Source organism: Petromyzon marinus, chromosome 56, assembly GCF_048934315.1.
Source record: "Petromyzon marinus isolate PM22_M1 ecotype Great Lakes invasive population chromosome 56, UKy_Petmar_22M1.pri1.0, whole genome shotgun sequence".
Taxonomy (NCBI): Eukaryota; Metazoa; Chordata; class Hyperoartia; order Petromyzontiformes; family Petromyzontidae; genus Petromyzon; species Petromyzon marinus.
The window spans coordinates 8387750-8404260 of record NC_133722.1 but is presented as its reverse complement, the minus strand read 5'-3'; the positions used below and the strand labels follow the sequence as shown (position 1 = coordinate 8404260).

The window sequence follows — 16511 nt, the reverse complement described above, 5'->3', positions numbered from 1 at the left end:
ATACAAATAACGGAAAAAAGAGAAGCAAATCAAATAATACAACGGTAAAAAAATATAATCGTACGATGCCGGGAATACAACTCGAAAAGTTAGATTATAGGAGGAGGCCTTGAAGCCTTGATTTAAAAGTAGGCGATGTGGGGCCTTAGAAGCTCTGAAACCAACCGCCCTCTAAGGCCACCTCGCCACCAGAGCTCCTCAAGTGCACGTCAGTGGGCCCACAGGGCCTTGCAATGAAGACGACTGCCCCACAACTTGACTCGGATGCACACCGTCGACACCACCGGTCAACGATTATGAATGCTTTCCCTCGAATTGCCCCAGTGTTAGTAATGTCCCTTGAAATAGCTGCATGGGGTGTTTTTTCCTCTTCTTAAGTAGCCGTTTTAGCTCTCGAGTTTATTATGGTACAAATTAATGAAAAATGTACACGGCAACTCGAAATTTCGACGTCGCTCTCACCACATTGACCATCACTCGGCCAACAATAGCGGCGCGGCTTTTCTTATCTGCTTATTCCCATCACCGTGGCGCAAGGCGCGTGCCTTGCGTTGCATTTTCTATTCACCTTCACAACATTCTCATCGGATTCGCAGCAGACGTGTAAAGAACTCGCAACTGTCCAGCTTGACGTTATAGTGGTGGGGCTGCCAATATCCATCGCATGTCCGAGTGTGTGAAAATGAGTATAGGTTTTTTTTACCCTTTCTGGCAATAAAACACGGGGCAGTAAGATGTTCAAACACCAAATGGAAACCCTTTTGCAAGAAATCAAAGTCTGCATTAACCACACACGGTGCTTGTGGGGCCCATTTTGTAGCTGCTCACCCCGAGCTATGAATGCTGTGACACGTGTGGCATTGCCTCTGCACTGGTCGCCTTGTGGCGTTATTCTCTGGTCTGACACTGGTTGAGACTAGGCCCTAAAGAAGGCTGTCTCTGGTGTAGGCCAATCAGTTTTAAAGACGATGCGTATATAATCAGAGCATGTTTGCATGTTCACCACAAGTACGTGCGGTTAATGCAGTTACTTGATTCCTTGCAAAAATGTTTCTATTTGGTGTCTGAACATCTTAACACAACTGTTTGTATTGCCAGAAAGAGTAAAACACCTAATTATTTTTTCATACGGATTATCCGACCTTGCAAACCGATTCTACCGCAGTGTTGTGGACCGCCGAAACATTCTGGGCACGCCCCGGATCGTTGCTCTGCAATGCCGACAGGGTGTGTCCCATAAGTCTGGAATCGTAGGAAAAATAATACAACGCCGTTATTCACAGAACGTGCTCAATGTGCCCACCGTTGTTGCTGATACACAACTCCGCGAAGGTTCGCTGCGCGGTCTGCCTTGCACGGATTCCGTTTCCCGAAACTTTGCAATAAGTTTGCTGACAGCTCACTGTGTTATTGGCTCGCGGTCTGGATGCCAAGTCTGTTAAAGTCACAAGTTGAAATTCACAAATTCACAAGTCTGTTAAATTCACAAATTTAAATTAACAACACTGTTAAAATTTAGATTTAAAGCTTTCGTGACTGCATGGATTCATATTCTTGGTTCTTTCGGTAAATTCACGTAGAAGGGAAACAATAAAATAATAAAAATATAAAACAATAAAATTCTCACGACGTTTCGACTGCAACACAAGCAATCATCATTAGGTGTGAAAACCACAGCAAGAAAATTTGAAAAAAGTTGCGGTTTTTTTAACGTTAGCACCGCGGAGAGCGATTTGGCAGTTTTTCAGATGGACAAGTCCATCTATGTTCGGAAAAGAGGAGGGGGGAGACGAAAATAATGGATGCGGTCTGAAAGCCACCGTAAGCGTGAACAATCAAGACCAGAAATGGTTTATCAAATCCTTCCAATGATTGCTTAACCAGAATCCATCTTCTCGGTTGAAATTGTCTCTGTGCTTGTATATGTGGATAGCCTCATGAACGAATCTCTCATGGCAGCCAGATGGCTTACAAAGAACCTCTGTCTTGGAAAAGTCAATGTCATGTGAGCCTACTGAATTATAACAATGATCTGCCACGGCCGAGGTGTTGGTCCTACCGTGTTTCAGGTCTGCTTTGTGTTCACGAATGCGGTCCGAAACATGTCGTTTGGTTTCTCCAATGTAACTACTACCACAGAGGCAACTTAGTTTGTAGACGCCAAGGTACTGTATGTCCGGAATCACATATTTTAAAGATGGAACCAGATCACGGATTTTATGTACTGTGTTGAATCGGACCTGGATCTTGTGTTTATTCAAGATTTTGGAGATCTTTTTTGTGATCCCCGCAATGTATGGTAAAGTGATGGTTTTGAAAGGCTCCTCAAGAGGGTCCTTCATGGTTGGAGTGATAGCTTTGCGGATTGTGTAGTCGGAGTAACCATTAGCCTTAAGAGCTTGGTGTACGTGCTTGAGTTCACTGGCTCTGGTCAAGAGGGGGGAGATAGATTGCTAAGCCAGAATCCATCTTCTCGGTTGAAATTGTCTCTGTGTTTGTATATGTGGATAGCCTCGTGAACGAATATCTACGTGACTTTACCGAAAGAACCAAGAATATGAATCCCTGCAGTCACGAAAGCTTTAAATCGAAATTTAGAGGATTTCCCTCCATATTCTTGGTTCTTTCAAATGTTCTTGCTGTGGTTTTCACACCTGATGATGATTGCTTGTATTGCAGTCGAAACGTCGTGAGAATTTTATTGTTTTATATTTTTATTATTTTATTGTTTCCCTTCTACGTGACTTTACCGAAAGAACCAAGAATATGAATCTCTGCAGTCACAAAAGCTTTAAATCAAGATTTCCCTCCAGTTCTGACATTCATGGTTGTCATGAAACTAGAGGATTTCCCTCCATATCTGGCATGCATGGTTAAATGAAACGAGAGGATTTCCCTCCAGACCCTGGCATGTGGAGCTCGCTGAAGTCTCGACCCGGCATTCGCAATGCCGCGAGCGTCTTTAACCCTCAGCCCTGAACTTGACCGCCCGCTCTGCGCGACGAACATTCCGCCGCTTTAAGTGCCAGCTGTTTATCAAGCAACGCGACGACAACAACGACGAACAACAGCAGCAGCATCAGCACGTCTATCACGAGCCATGTATTGGCTCAGTCCCGTGGCGCTGAGCGTCACCCGAGTAGGCCGCACTCGGGGTCCGCGCAGCCTACCGTCTTGCCTGGCGGCTTTGCGGGGTCACGGCGCGCCCTGGGCGGCCGGGGAGTGCAGGGCGGCGGGGACCGTGCCTCGGCGGGGACCGCGTGAAGAGGCCCTTCGCTGCTTTCGGCTGCCGCAGCGCGAGGTCGTGAGGGTGGACGGGAAAGACTCGGCCAGCTTTCTGCAGGGGTTGACGACTGGCGACATGGCCCCGTTCATGGAGAGTGGTGGCGGTGGTGATGTAGAAGGAGGTGGTGGTGGTGATGCTGGTGGTGGTGATGGTGGTTGTGGCGGTGTTTATGGACACTTCTTGAACGTGCAGGGACGGGTTATGTACGACGCGTTGTTCTACCGGTGAGTGGCTTCGGGTTCACGCTCATCTGCATCATTCGTCGCTTTGTGAATAGTCGAGCGGCGTTGTGGTGGTCCTTGCCCCGCACCTCCGACTTGCACGTTTTGGCTACGTACGGTGCGAAAGAAGTCCAACGTACAGTACATAGACTAACACAGAGACCCATAGACTCACACAGAGACCCATAGACTCGCACAGAGACCCATAGACTCGCACAGAGACCCATAGACTCGCACAGAGACACACAGACTCACACAGAGACCCGTAGACTCGCACAAAGACCCACAGACTCACACAGAGACCCATAGACTAACACAGAGACCCATACACTCGCACAGAGACCCATAGGCTAACACAGAACCCCATAGACTCGTGCAGAGACCCATAGACTCGTACAGAGACCCATAGACTAACACAGAACCCCATAGACTCGTGCAGAGACCCATAGACTCGCACAGAGACCCATAGGCTAACACAACCCCATAGACTCGTGCAGAGACCCATTGACTTACACAGACCCATAGCTTAACACAGAGACCTCAGTTTGTTGGCCTTCCCCGGTAGGCTACGTACGGTGCGAAAGAAGTTCACCATACAATGAACTCTCATGGATAACCGACTACCATCATCCTCCACTCAACATTTTGACTACCACAATGACAACAACAACTTTGAAATACATCGAAGCGTACAACGCCGTCCGTTACTCTCCACCTGCCTCTCGTGGGCGGCGACGCGGCCTATGGAGGTGGCGCGCATTCCCCCCACGTGTTGCATAAGTTCACGGTTCGACACCAGCCTCCGCCCCTGATTAATATTTGCAGGTGTAATCATCTTCATAATAATAAATGATGATGCTGATGCTATGCGCCGCCTGTAATCTGAAAGGTTAGGGCCATTGTGTACCGGTGTCAAACTTAAGAAGAGAGAGAGGAAAAAAATAAAAATATTGACACCGCAAATTACACAATTGGACCCACAGCATACGCCTTAACGGAATTTACAAAGGTGAACGCAGCGGTGGAGACGATGTGAACGAAATAGATGAGAGGGAGGAAGCGATGGGGGCGAATCTGTGATGCCGTGGCATCGGTGGAAGCGAAATTGATGACGGTAATTGACGATGAACGGATTGAATGAATGGGGGTGAATGAGTGATAGCCGTGTCATGTGAATATGAAGAGGGAACGGGAACGGTGGTGGTGGTGGTTATGAGGGGGGACAGGGGTCGTGGGGGTGAGCTTGGGGTAACGATGAGTCTTGATTGCGGAGTCGATACTCGTGAGCGAAGGTTTTAATAATAATTTCCATTTATTTGTAATTCGCCCAACACTAATGTCTCAAGGTGACCGCTTAATATGGACGGGGAAGTTTGTTCCAATGAAGGGGGGGGGGGGTGGAGAGAAGAGAGAGAGAACGGAAAAATCATTGCACCCTACAGGAAAACTCGTGTCCCACTCAGATGGCTCTTGCAAATTCTACTCATCCTGGGTGTCTCCGTGTGCTCAACCGGTTAAACAAAATATTCTTTAAACATCTTTCGCTCCGAATGGCTGCCGATCGTAATGGTCATCATCGATATCTCTCGAGAGCATCGGACTACGTTCTTTTGTCATTGTTATTCGCTCCCTGAATGCCCCGGTAGGATGAGAATGGTTTAGTGTTGTATCTGTATGCGTTTAGATGATTTGTTTACCTTTCTGGTACTTTGCATTCCTATCGTGTTTTTGTTGTACTGCTTGTTGTTGTAACGTTCTTACCCCGTGCCACTGCTGGACATCTGTGAGAAAAGGGCTTTATAGCTCTTCAGATTTCTCCAGTAGAAACAAATGTTCTGATTCTGAACATCATCTTCAACAACTTTTAAGAACGTTTGACCACCATTGAATTCATAATATGAACAAGTGATGATGATGAAGGGAAATAATCGATGGTCACGGTGATAACTTCTAGATTTGAAGCTTTCGTGACTGCAAGGATCCATACTCTTTGGTTCTATTCGGTAAAGTCACTTAGGTAAAAAATAAAACAACAAAAATCACGACGTTTCGTCCTCTACACAGCCTGATCCCTTCACCTGATGAAGGCCGCTTGTGTTGTGGCCGAAACGTCGTGATTTTTGTTGTTTTATTTTTTACCTACGTGACTTTACCGAATAGAACCAAAGAGCACGGTGATAACTGTCATTCAAAATTAGTTGATTGCGAAAAGTTCGCCGGAAAACCGTGGACCTTTCACCATCACTGCCACCCCCCTCCCCACCTTTCTCAGGATACAGGTGGCCACTCAGCCCGACCCCAGCATTCTCATAGAGTGCGACTCGAGCATCACCCAGGAGCTGCAGAAGCACCTGAAGGTCTACAAGATTCGGCGGAAGGTCGCCGTGCGCGACCCCGACCCGCCGCTGCACGTCTGGGCAATCCTGCCGCCCGATGGGCAGCTTCTTCTACCGCCGCACCTGGGGGTCACGTTGAAGGTGGACGGGTCGAAGGTGGTGGCGGCGTGCCGAGACCCCAGGACGGAAGCCATGGGCTGGAGGCTGGTGCTGGACTCTGCGTGCACGCCCGCAGAGTGGCTTCCTGACTGCGAGATTGGAGAGCTGGCGGATTACAACAGGCATCGCTACCGGTTGGGTGAGCTTCTGACGTAGCAACGTCAATCCCCCCCCGCCCGCCCGCCCGCCCGCCCGCCCGCCGCTGGCAGACTGATGCCCCCGGTGTGCTGTGTCCGCCTTGTGCCACACAGGGACAGCTGGCACCAGGTGGCCCCTGGTGTAGGGCCACTCGGGATGGAGTCGCGTGTAAATATTAAGTTGTGGTGATGATGATGCATGTATGTATGTATGTGTGTTGAACTTCTTTCGCACCATACGTAGCTGACCGGAGTAATCGGAGGTGCGGGGGAAGGGCAACAAACTAAACACACAAAAAAAGTTCTGAAGGATTGAGTTTTTACATCGAGATTTAAAAGTGCATAGCCCCAGCAACTTCCTAATATTAGAAGAGACCCACAGAGACCCATAGAGATCTAGAGACTCATAGAGACCCACAGAGATCTAGAGACTCGTATAGACCCATAGAGATCTAGAGACTCATAGAGACCCACAGAGATCTAGAGACTCGTATAGACCCATAGAGACCCACAGAGATCTAGAGACTCATATAGACCCATAGAGACCCACAGAGATCTAGAGACTCATATAGACCCATAGAGACCCATAGAGATCTAGAGACTCATATAGACCCATAGAGATCCACAGAGATCCAGAGACTCATATAGACCAATAGAGACCCACAGAAACCCACAGAGACCCATAGAGACCCATACTTATATTTATGTTGAACTTATTTCGTACCGTACGTAGAGAACCGCGCTAATCACAGGTGCGGGGGGAAGGACAACAAAATAAATGCAAAAATTTGTTGAAAGAAATGAGTTTGTCAATTTAGACGATGATTTAAAAGTGTGCAGCTCCCAGTGGCTTCCTAATATCGGAAGGGAAGAGCGTTCCAGACGGCCGCAGAAGCAGCGCGTCTGAAAGCACCGCGCGTTGCGTTGACCGCCGCCTTTGAGCTCACGCCTCTTGGCTCGGAGGTGAGAGCGCTGATCTGGCACGGCTGGGGTTCTGTCTGGGTTTCGGCAACCTGTGAGGTTAAACCGGGTTGTGATGGTCTCAGTCCATCGGCTTCTACTGGCACTTTATACTTTGATGTTACGTGTAATTGGCTGTTTAAAAATATCTATATCTGAGCACTTAAACATCAAAGAAAGCTATAAATTGGGTGGATTTGGTCTTCATCGAAATAATGGGGGGGAAGTTTTAAATAAAACCGATGAACCGGGGCACACCCAACCGCCCCTTGAGCCAGCCCCGCTCTTTTGCTGACTCGCCTGCAGTGAGAAATCTTGCCACTGCATTTGCCCAGTGTCCAGATTCGGCTTCGATCCCAGCTCCAAAGCCAATCCGTGTCGCTTGGAGTGCCGCTCCATCGGTTGACTTCGACCCAACGCAACGACGAGATTGCGCAAGAAGCCCCTTTCCTCGCTGTTGGCTTGCGGGCGCGTGAGACTGTGAGATACCGCGGACAGCCGCCCCTCAAGTCGGTCCATCGATCCTCGTTTTTCGCGTGCCGACATCGGCCGCGGAAAATGTCGGCGGCGGTGCACGTTGCAACGGAACGGGAACGGGCACGGGCGGAGCCAACGCGGAAACTTGCGGGAGTGAAAGCCACGTCCTGCGATATGCCCTTTTCATTCTGCCCGTTCTGTCTTAACTGAAACGGAACTTGGGCAGCGCCTTAACCAAGGTGCGTTAACGGAGAATTAACAACGGCACAAGGCGCGTGTGAATGTGGCGGTGGGGACGAGGTGAAGGGAAGAGATGAGAGGGAGGAAGCGATGGGGGGCCGAATCTGTGATGATGCCGTGGCATCGGTGGTAGGGAAATTGATGACGGTAAATGACGATGATTGAATGGCGGTGAAGGAGTGATAGCCGTGTCATGTGAATATGACGAGGGAACAGGAACGGTGGTGGTGGTGGTTATGAGGGGGAGACTGTGGGGGGTCGTGGGGGGTGAGCTCGGGGTAACGGTGAGTCTTGAGTGAGGTGCGGAAACTTGTGAGCGAAGGTGGCAATAATAATAATTTTGCACTTCGCCTTCCACTAAAGTCCCAAGGTGACCGCTTAATGTGGAGGGGGAAATTTGTTCCAGTGAAGGTGGGGGGGGGGGGAGGGGGGGGGCAAACCTCGAGGACACGCCTCGGCAACCAAGTTGCCCGCAACTCTCCGCTCAGGCGCCGACGGCGATTTTCGGTTGTGGCGTCGTCCAATCGGCCGGCCTCTGCTCCGTCGCCCGCTTCCAGGCATGGCCGAGGGCGTGAAGGACCTCCCCCCGGGAGTGGCCCTGCCGCTGGAGTCGAACCTGGTCTACGCCAACGGCGTGAGCTTCAGCAAGGGCTGCTACCTGGGCCAGGAGCTGACGGCGCGCACGCACCACACAGGCGTCATCCGCAAGCGCCTCATGCCCGTGTCTCTGCTGCACCTGCCGGAGGTGAGCTGTGGGGCCACGGCCGTTTGTTACACAGGGCGTGTGGAATCGCTTACGGTCGGGTAATATTCGCGTCAATCCACGAGTGCAGGGCCCCAAAAGGCACAAAAACGCGAGGCAGCCAGCAACAATCGGCACTGTCTACGGATGGTGTAATCGCTTACAGTTGCGTAATATTTGTTGCTTTATCGCAATTGATGAGTACAGGGCCCCATCGGGCACAAAAACGCGAGGCAGCCAGCAACAATCAGCACTGTCTACGGATGGTGTAATCGCTTACAGTTGCGTAATATTTGTTGCTTTATAGCAATTGATGAGTACAGGGCCCCATCGGGCACAAAAACGCGAGGCAGCCAGCAACAATCGGCACTGTCTACAGATGTTGTCATCGCTTACAGTTGTGTAATATTTGTTGCTTTATAGCAATTGATGAGTACAGGGCCCCATCGGGCACAAAAACGCGAGGCAGCCAGCAACAATCAGCACTGTCTACGGATGGTGTAATCGTTTTACAGTTGCGTAATATTTGTTGCTTTATAGCAATTGATGAGTACAGGGCCCCATCGGGCACAAAAACGCGAGGCAGCCAGCAACAATCGGCACTGTCTACGGATGGTGTAGTCGCTTACAGTTGTGTAATATTTGTTGCTTTATCGCAATTGATGAGTACGGGGCCCCATCGGGCACAAAAACGCGAGGCAGCCAGCAACAATCGGGACTGTCTACGGATGGTGTAATCGCTCACAGTTGTGTAATATTTGTTGCTATATAGCAATTGATGAGTACAGGACCCCATCAGGCACAAAAGCGCGAGGCAGCCAGCAACAATCGGCACTGTCTACGGATGGTGTAATCGCTTACAGTTGTGTAACATTTGTTGCTTTATAGCAATTGATGAGTACAGGGCCCCAAGTGGCCCGAAAACGCGAGGCAGCCAGCAACAATCAGCACTGTCTACAGATGTTGTCATCGCTTACAGTTGTGTAACATTTGTTGCTTTATAGCAATTGATGAGTACAGGGCCCCATCGGGCACAAAAACGCGAGGCAGCCAGCAACAATCAGCACTGTCTACGGATGGTGTAATCGCTTACAGTTGTGTAATATTCGTTGCTTTATAGCAATTGATGAGTACAGGGCCCCAAAAGGCACAAAAACGCGAGGCAGCCAGCAACAATCAGCACTGTCTACGGATGGTGTAATCGCTTAAAGTTGTGTAACATTTGTTGCTTTATAGCAATTGATGAGTACAGGGCCCCATCGGGCACAAAAACGCGAGGCAGCCAGCAACAATCGGGACTGTCTACGGATGTTGTAATCGCTTAAAGTTGTGTAACATTTGTTGCTTTATCGCAATTGATGAGTACAGGGCCCCATCGGGCACAAAAACGCGAGGCAGCCAGCAACAATCAGCACTGTCTACGGATGGTGTAATCGTTTTACAGTTGCGTAATATTTGTTGCTTTATAGCAATTGATGAGTACAGGGCCCCATCGGGCACAAAAACGCGAGGCAGCCAGCAACAATCAGCACTGTCTACGGATGGTGTAATCGTTTTACAGTTGCGTAATATTTGTTGCTTTATCGCAATTGATGAGTACAGGGCCCAAAGGCCCGAAAACAGAAAAGCTCAGCATTACGTAGGGCATAGCGTGTGGCGCGATTTTAATTTTCTCGCTTAATCTATCCCCGCACCCCCCCCCCCACCCCCCCCCCCACCCACCACCCCTTCCGTCCCGTCAACAGGGCACGAGAGTCGTAGAGGGGGCGGCCGTCACGACCGCGGACGGGAAGTCCGTGGGGAAGCTGCGGACCCACGACGGCGACGTGGGTCTGGCTCTCGTCCGATTGGCTCACGCTAACGAGCGGCTGCACGTGAGCGCCGAGGGCGGCCACGCGCTCGAGCTGAAGACGTCCGTGCCCGACTGGTGGCACAAAGACGGCGGTGGCGACAAGAATAAATAATTTATTATCGTAGGTTTTTTTTTTTCTTCTTCTTTCCCTTCCCTCCACCAACTGGCACAACGGAAACTGTGCCAGGACTGTGCCCAAGCCAGCCAGGAGAGGCACGAGATTGTTATTGTTTTTCCTCTCTTCTCCTTCCCCCCCCCCCCCCCCCGTGGTCACGTGGATTTTTCTCCGGATCCACCTTTTCTCCCCCTCCCCACCCTCCGCTTTCAGAATCGTCGTCACGCGTTTCGAGCCGTTTGGCGATTTAATTTCCACGGCGCCGGTGGCACCCCGCCTCTTCCTTGAGCCGCCGTCATTGGCTGATGGCCACTGTCGCTGCTGAGGAGAAGAGCGACGGAGCAGCTCAGTGGGGCCTCGCCTGGTAACAACAATAACAATTGTTTTGGGTGCGTCGTTTAGCTCCACCCACCCCCCCCCCCCCCGACACTTGGCGATGGCAGCGGCCGTACCGCAGTTTTGGCTCGGCTCAGCCCGGCCGGTGGGAAGACAAAAAAAACAAGCCACCCGTGCCGGCTCGGATGTGCCCCCCATCCCGCGGGGGAGAGAGAAGGGAAATCGGTGGCGTGGTGTTGTCACCCTCCGCGCGGAGGAGGTGGCGTTGTACATCGTTGTTGTACATCGTTGTTGTACATCGTTGTTGTACATCGTTGTTGTACATCGGGCCTTCTTGGGTTGGGTTACGAAAACAGCCGGGAGCGTTTGCGCTATGAGGGGGCGACGGGCGTCGGGTCATCGCCGCTCGGTTTTCGCGAGCGGGGCTCCGCTCGGGGATTTCGTGTCCAGCCCCCCCCACGCACACAAGCACGTCCCGGTGTGCCTCGCACTGTGTGGCCGCTGGCTACCAGTCGCCTGCCAGCTACTCCACGGTTTGCCAGGGACCATCTTAAGTGTTGCTGCGTCCTGCACGCCACATCCACGATACCACTCGCCCGGGCTGTGGCTACCGGGCACGAGGCCATCTCTCCACTGCTGCTCCACCAGTGACGCGGAAACAAAACGTTGAGAAGTTAAGCAGCCTCCCCCCCCCCCCCCCACCCGGCTGTATGAATTCATGCACTTATTTACTAAAGTCTCAGGAAATTGAAGGGGCTAAAAAGTTGAAGGATGCTGCTGTTGGGAATTGAGTGGCATTATACACCTGAGCAATTCAACCCCCCCCCCCGGATGGCGTTGTTGTTGTTGGCAATCGTTGCTGGCAATTGTCACCGCCAATAGTTGCTGTTGCTGCACCGTTTTCCATGCAAACCAATTGATGTGCCAGCCCCAACCCCCAATTACGGACAAATCTGACCCATCCCACCCTGCCCCATTCGCCGGTAACTTTTAACGGCGGTGCCCAGTCGCCGTTCAAACGGCGCATTTCACGTTCTGCAGATGTAGACGCCACTGGTTCTTCACGTTCTGCAGATGTAGATGCAACTGGTTCTTCACGTTCTACAGATGTAGATGCCACTGGTTCTTCATGTTCTATAGATGTAGATGCCACTGGTTCTTCACGTTCTACAGATGTAGATACCACTGGTTCTTCACGTTCTGCAGATGTAGATGCCACTGGTTCTTCACGTTCTACAGATGTAGATGCCACTGGTTCTTCATGTTCTATAGATGTAGATGCCACTGGTTCTTCACGTTCTACAGATGTAGATGCCACTGGTTCTTCACGTTCTGCAGATGTTGATGCCACTGGTTCTTCACGTTCTGCAGATGTAGATACCACTGGTTCTTCATGTTCTATAGATGTAGATGCCACTGGTTCTTCACGTTCTGCAGATGTAGATGCCACTGGTTCTTCACGTTCTGCAGATGTAGATACCACTGGTTCTTCACGTTCTGCAGATGTAGATACCACTGGTTCTTCATGTTCTATAGATGTAGATGCCACTGGTTCTTCACGTTCTGCAGATGTAGATGCCACTGGTTCTTCACGTTCTGCAGATGTAGATGCCACTGGTTCTTCACGTTCTGCAGATGTAGATGCCACTGGTTCTTCACGTTATGCAGATGTAGATGCCGCTGGTTCTTCACGTTCTGCAGATGTAGATGCCACTGGTTCTTCACGTTCTGCCGATGTAGATGCCACTGGTTCTTCACGTTATGCAGATGTAGATGCTGCTGGTTCTTCACGTTATGCAGATGTAGATGCCACTGGTTCTTCACGTTCTGCCGATGTAGATGCCACTGGTTCTTCATGTTCTGCAGATGTAGATGCCACTGGTTCTTCACGTTCTGCAGATGTAGATGCCACTGGTTCTTCACGTTCTGCAGATGTAGATGCCACTGATTCTTCACGTTCTGCAGATGTAGATGCCACTGGTTCTTCATGTTCTGCAGATGTAGATGCCACTGGTTCTTCACGTTCTGCAGATGTAGATGCCGCTGGTTCTTCACGTTCTGCAGATGTAGATGCCACTGGTTCTTCACGTCTACAGATGTACATGCCACTAGTTCTTCACGTTCTGCAGATGTAGATGCCGCTGGTTCTTCACGTTCTGCAGATGTAGATGCCACTGGTTCTTCACGTTCTGCAGATGTAGATGCCACTGGTTCTTCACGTTCTGCAGATGTAGATGCCACTGGTTCTTCACGTTCTGCAGATGTAGATGCCACTGGTTCTTCACGTTCTGCAGATGTAGATGCCACTGGTTCTTCACGTTATGCAGATGTAGATGCCACTGGTTCTTCACGTTCTGCAGATGTAGATGCCACTGGTTCTTCACGTTCTGCAGATATAGATGCCACTGGTTCTTCACGTTCTGTAGATGTAGATGCCACTGGTTCTTCACGTTATGCAGATGTAGATGCCACTGGTTCTTCACGTTCTGCAGATGTAGATGCCACTGGTTCTTCACGTTCTGCAGATGTAGATGCCACTGGTTCTTCATGTTCTGCAGATGTAGATGCCACTGGTTCTTCACGTTCTGTAGATGTAGATGCCACTGGTTCTTCATGTTCTGCAGATGTAGATGCCACTGGTTCTTCACGTTCTGCAGATGTAGATGCCGCTGGTTCTTCACGTTCTGCAGATGTAGATGCCACTGGTTCTTCACGTCTACAGATGTACATGCCACTAGTTCTTCACGTTCTGCAGATGTAGATGCCGCTGGTTCTTCACGTTCTGCAGATGTAGATGCCACTGGTTCTTCACGTTCTGCAGATGTAGATGCCACTGGTTCTTCACGTTCTGCAGATGTAGATGCCACTGGTTCTTCACGTTCTGCAGATGTAGATGCCACTGGTTCTTCACGTTCTGCAGATGTAGATGCCACTGGTTCTTCACGTTCTGCAGATGTAGATGCCACTGGTTCTTCACGTTCTGCAGATGTAGATGCCACTGGTTCTTCACGTTCTGCAGATATAGATGCCACTGGTTCTTCACGTTCTGTAGATGTAGATGCCACTGGTTCTTCACGTTATGCAGATGTAGATGCCACTGGTTCTTCACGTTCTGCAGATGTAGATGCCACTGGTTCTTCACGTTCTGCCGATGTAGATGCCACTGGTTCTTCATGTTCTGCAGATGTAGATGCCACTGGTTATTCATGTTCTGCAGATGTAGATGCCACTGGTTCTTCACGTTAAGCAGATGTAGATGCCACTGGTTCTTCACGTTCTGCAGATGTAGATGCCACTGGTTCTTCACGTTCTGTAGATGTAGATGCCACTGGTTATTCATGTTCTGCAGATGTAGATGCCACTGGTTCTTCACGTTCTGCAGATGTAGATGCTACTGGTTCTTCACGTTCTGCAGATGTAGATTCCACTGGTTCTTCACGTCTACAGATGTAGATGCCACTGGTTCTTCACGTTCTGCAGATGTAGATGCCACTGGTTCTTCACGTTCTGCAGATGTAGATGCCACTGGTTCTTCACGTTCTGCAGATGTAGATGCCACTGGTTCTTCACGTTCTGCAGATGTAGATGCTACTGGTTCTTCACGTTCTGCAGATGTAGATTCCACTGGTTCTTCACGTCTACAGATGTAGATGCCACTGGTTCTTCACGTTTTGCAGATGTAGATGCCACCGGTTCTTCACGTTCTGCAGATGTAGATGCCACTGGTTCTTCACGTTCTGTAGATGTAGATGCCACTGGTTCTTCACGTTCTGCAGATGTAGGTGCCACTGGTTCTTCACGTTCTGTAGATGTAGATGCCACTGGTTATTCACGTTCTGCAGATGTAGATGCCACTGGTTCTTCACGTTCTGCAGATGTAGATGCCACTGGTTCTCTTCAGATTGTAAAGAACCAGTGGCATCCACATCTGCAAAACGTGGTTCTCTTCAGATTGTAAATGTTGTGGCTTGTCTCTCCAACACACCGGTGTGCTGTACTAGTGACGAATTGGCCACGTTCTGTTTACGTGACAACCCCTTACTAGTTGGCTGTGTCGGGTGGTGGCGGGTTTAACGACACATATTTACGCGATCTAACCCACAAAAAGTTATAAACAGCCGTTTACAAGGCCGTGTGGACATCGTTTTGTACATGGAGAGCTGCTCTGACCGTGCTGCTTACTGTGTGGATGTTCCATTTGTTTCCGCACGTCGTCCGAGCACGATGTCCGACGTTTCGCTCCGCGTGCCGGGAGCTTCTTCGGGAGTGTAAACCCAACCGGGCAGGAGCTTGTTGATGTTCATTTGCTGTTACACGTCGCGATGATTCAGGGTTCCGATTGTGTGTATATATGTGTGTGTAAATGTATATGTCAGGAAATTAATTCTGAAGGTGGCGTGGAGTCGAAACGTCGGACAATCGTGCGCTGTACGTACGGAAAACACTTGGGGTGGGGGTGGGAGGGGTGGTTGGGTGGGGAGAGATGGCGTTGCACGGATTTTTGTTTAGGCCAATGGAAAGGAAGCACTTAAAATGAACTTAAAATAAACTGCTGCTCGCTGCTGAGCGCCGGAGACCCTGCAACGGATGGGTGTGATGTCGATTCCTGCCTTTTGGTGTGATGTCGATTCCTGCCTCTTGGTATGATGTCGACTCTTGGTGTGATGTCGATTCCTGACTCTTGGTGTGACGTCGACTCCTGCCTCTTGGTGTGATGTCGACTTTTGGTGTGATGTCAACTCCTGCCTCTTGGTGTGATGTCGATTCCTGACTCTTGGTGTGACGTCGACTCCTGCCTCTTGGTGTGATGTCGACTCCTGCCTCTTGGTGTGATGTCGACTCCTGCTTCTTGGTGTGATGTCGATTCCTGCCTCTTGGTGAGATGTCGACTCCTGCCTCTTGGTGTGATGTCGACTCCTGCCTCTTGGTGTGATGTCGATTCCTGCCTCTTGGTGTGATGTCGATTCCTGCTTCTTTGTGTGATGTCGACTCCTGCCTCTTGGTGTGATGTCGACTCCTGCCTCTTGGTGTGATGTCGATTCCTGCCTCTTGGTGTGATGTCGACTCCTGCCTCTTGGTGTGATGTCGATTCCTGCCTCTTGGTGTGATGTCGATTCCTGCTTGGTGTGATGTCGACTCGGTGTGATGTCGACTCCTGCCTCTTGGTATGATGTCGACTCCTGCCTCTTGGTGTGATTGTTTAGGTTGTTTAGGTGACTTTAGGTTGTTTTTTAGATTGTTATTTAGGTTATTATTTATGTTATTTAGGTTGTTATTTAGATTGTTATTTAGGTTATTATTTATGTTATTGAGGTTGTTATTTAGATTGTTATTTAGGTTATTATTTAGGTTATCTAGATTGTTATTTAGGTTATCCAGATTGTTATTTAGGTTATTTATGTTATTTAGGTTTTGTTTTATAGGTTATTATTTAGGTTATCTAGCTGCTTATGAATGTACACGCGATGATGATGGTTATGCGCCACTTTCGTTGAGATTTCATTTGCGGTGACCAGGTCACTTCTGAAAAAGAAGCTGAATTACCCACGTGGGCTTTTTTAACCTGAAATATATATAGTGACCGCCCTGGGCCCCGGGATTTGGGGGGGGGTGGAGGGGGCCCCGCTCCCCGCTGCTGCCACTTGCTGCT

General features: G+C 49.8%; 1 protein-coding gene across 2 annotated transcripts; it reads left to right on the top strand.

The window, feature by feature from the left end:
- Positions 1-19: 19 nt before the first annotated feature.
- On the top strand, positions 20-15445 carry IBA57 (iron-sulfur cluster assembly factor IBA57). 2 transcript variants are annotated; one of them, XM_032975407.2, is made up of 5 exons: positions 20-3510; positions 5780-6141; positions 8374-8561; positions 10304-10531; positions 10739-15445. In XM_032975407.2, the coding sequence occupies exons 1-4, from the start codon at positions 3101-3103 to the stop codon at positions 10520-10522; spliced, it is 1179 nt and encodes a 392-aa protein (XP_032831298.2). In that variant the 5' UTR covers positions 20-3100; the 3' UTR covers positions 10523-10531; positions 10739-15445. The 2 variants fall into 2 exon arrangements, with proteins under 2 accessions (XP_032831298.2, XP_032831297.2); XM_032975406.2 differs by having other exon boundaries at positions 10304-15445.
- Positions 15446-16511: the final 1066 nt, after the last annotated feature.

Coding starts and splice junctions, on each gene's coding strand:
- IBA57 (XM_032975407.2), top strand. CDS start 3,101: ATGTATTGGCTCAGTCCCGTGGCGCTGAGCGTCACCCGAGTAGGCCGC. Junction 6,142..8,373: donor CAGGCATCGCTACCGGTTGG/GTGAGCTTCTGA, acceptor GCCCGCTTCCAG/GCATGGCCGAGGGCGTGAAG. Junction 8,562..10,303: donor CTCTGCTGCACCTGCCGGAG/GTGAGCTGTGGG, acceptor TCCCGTCAACAG/GGCACGAGAGTCGTAGAGGG.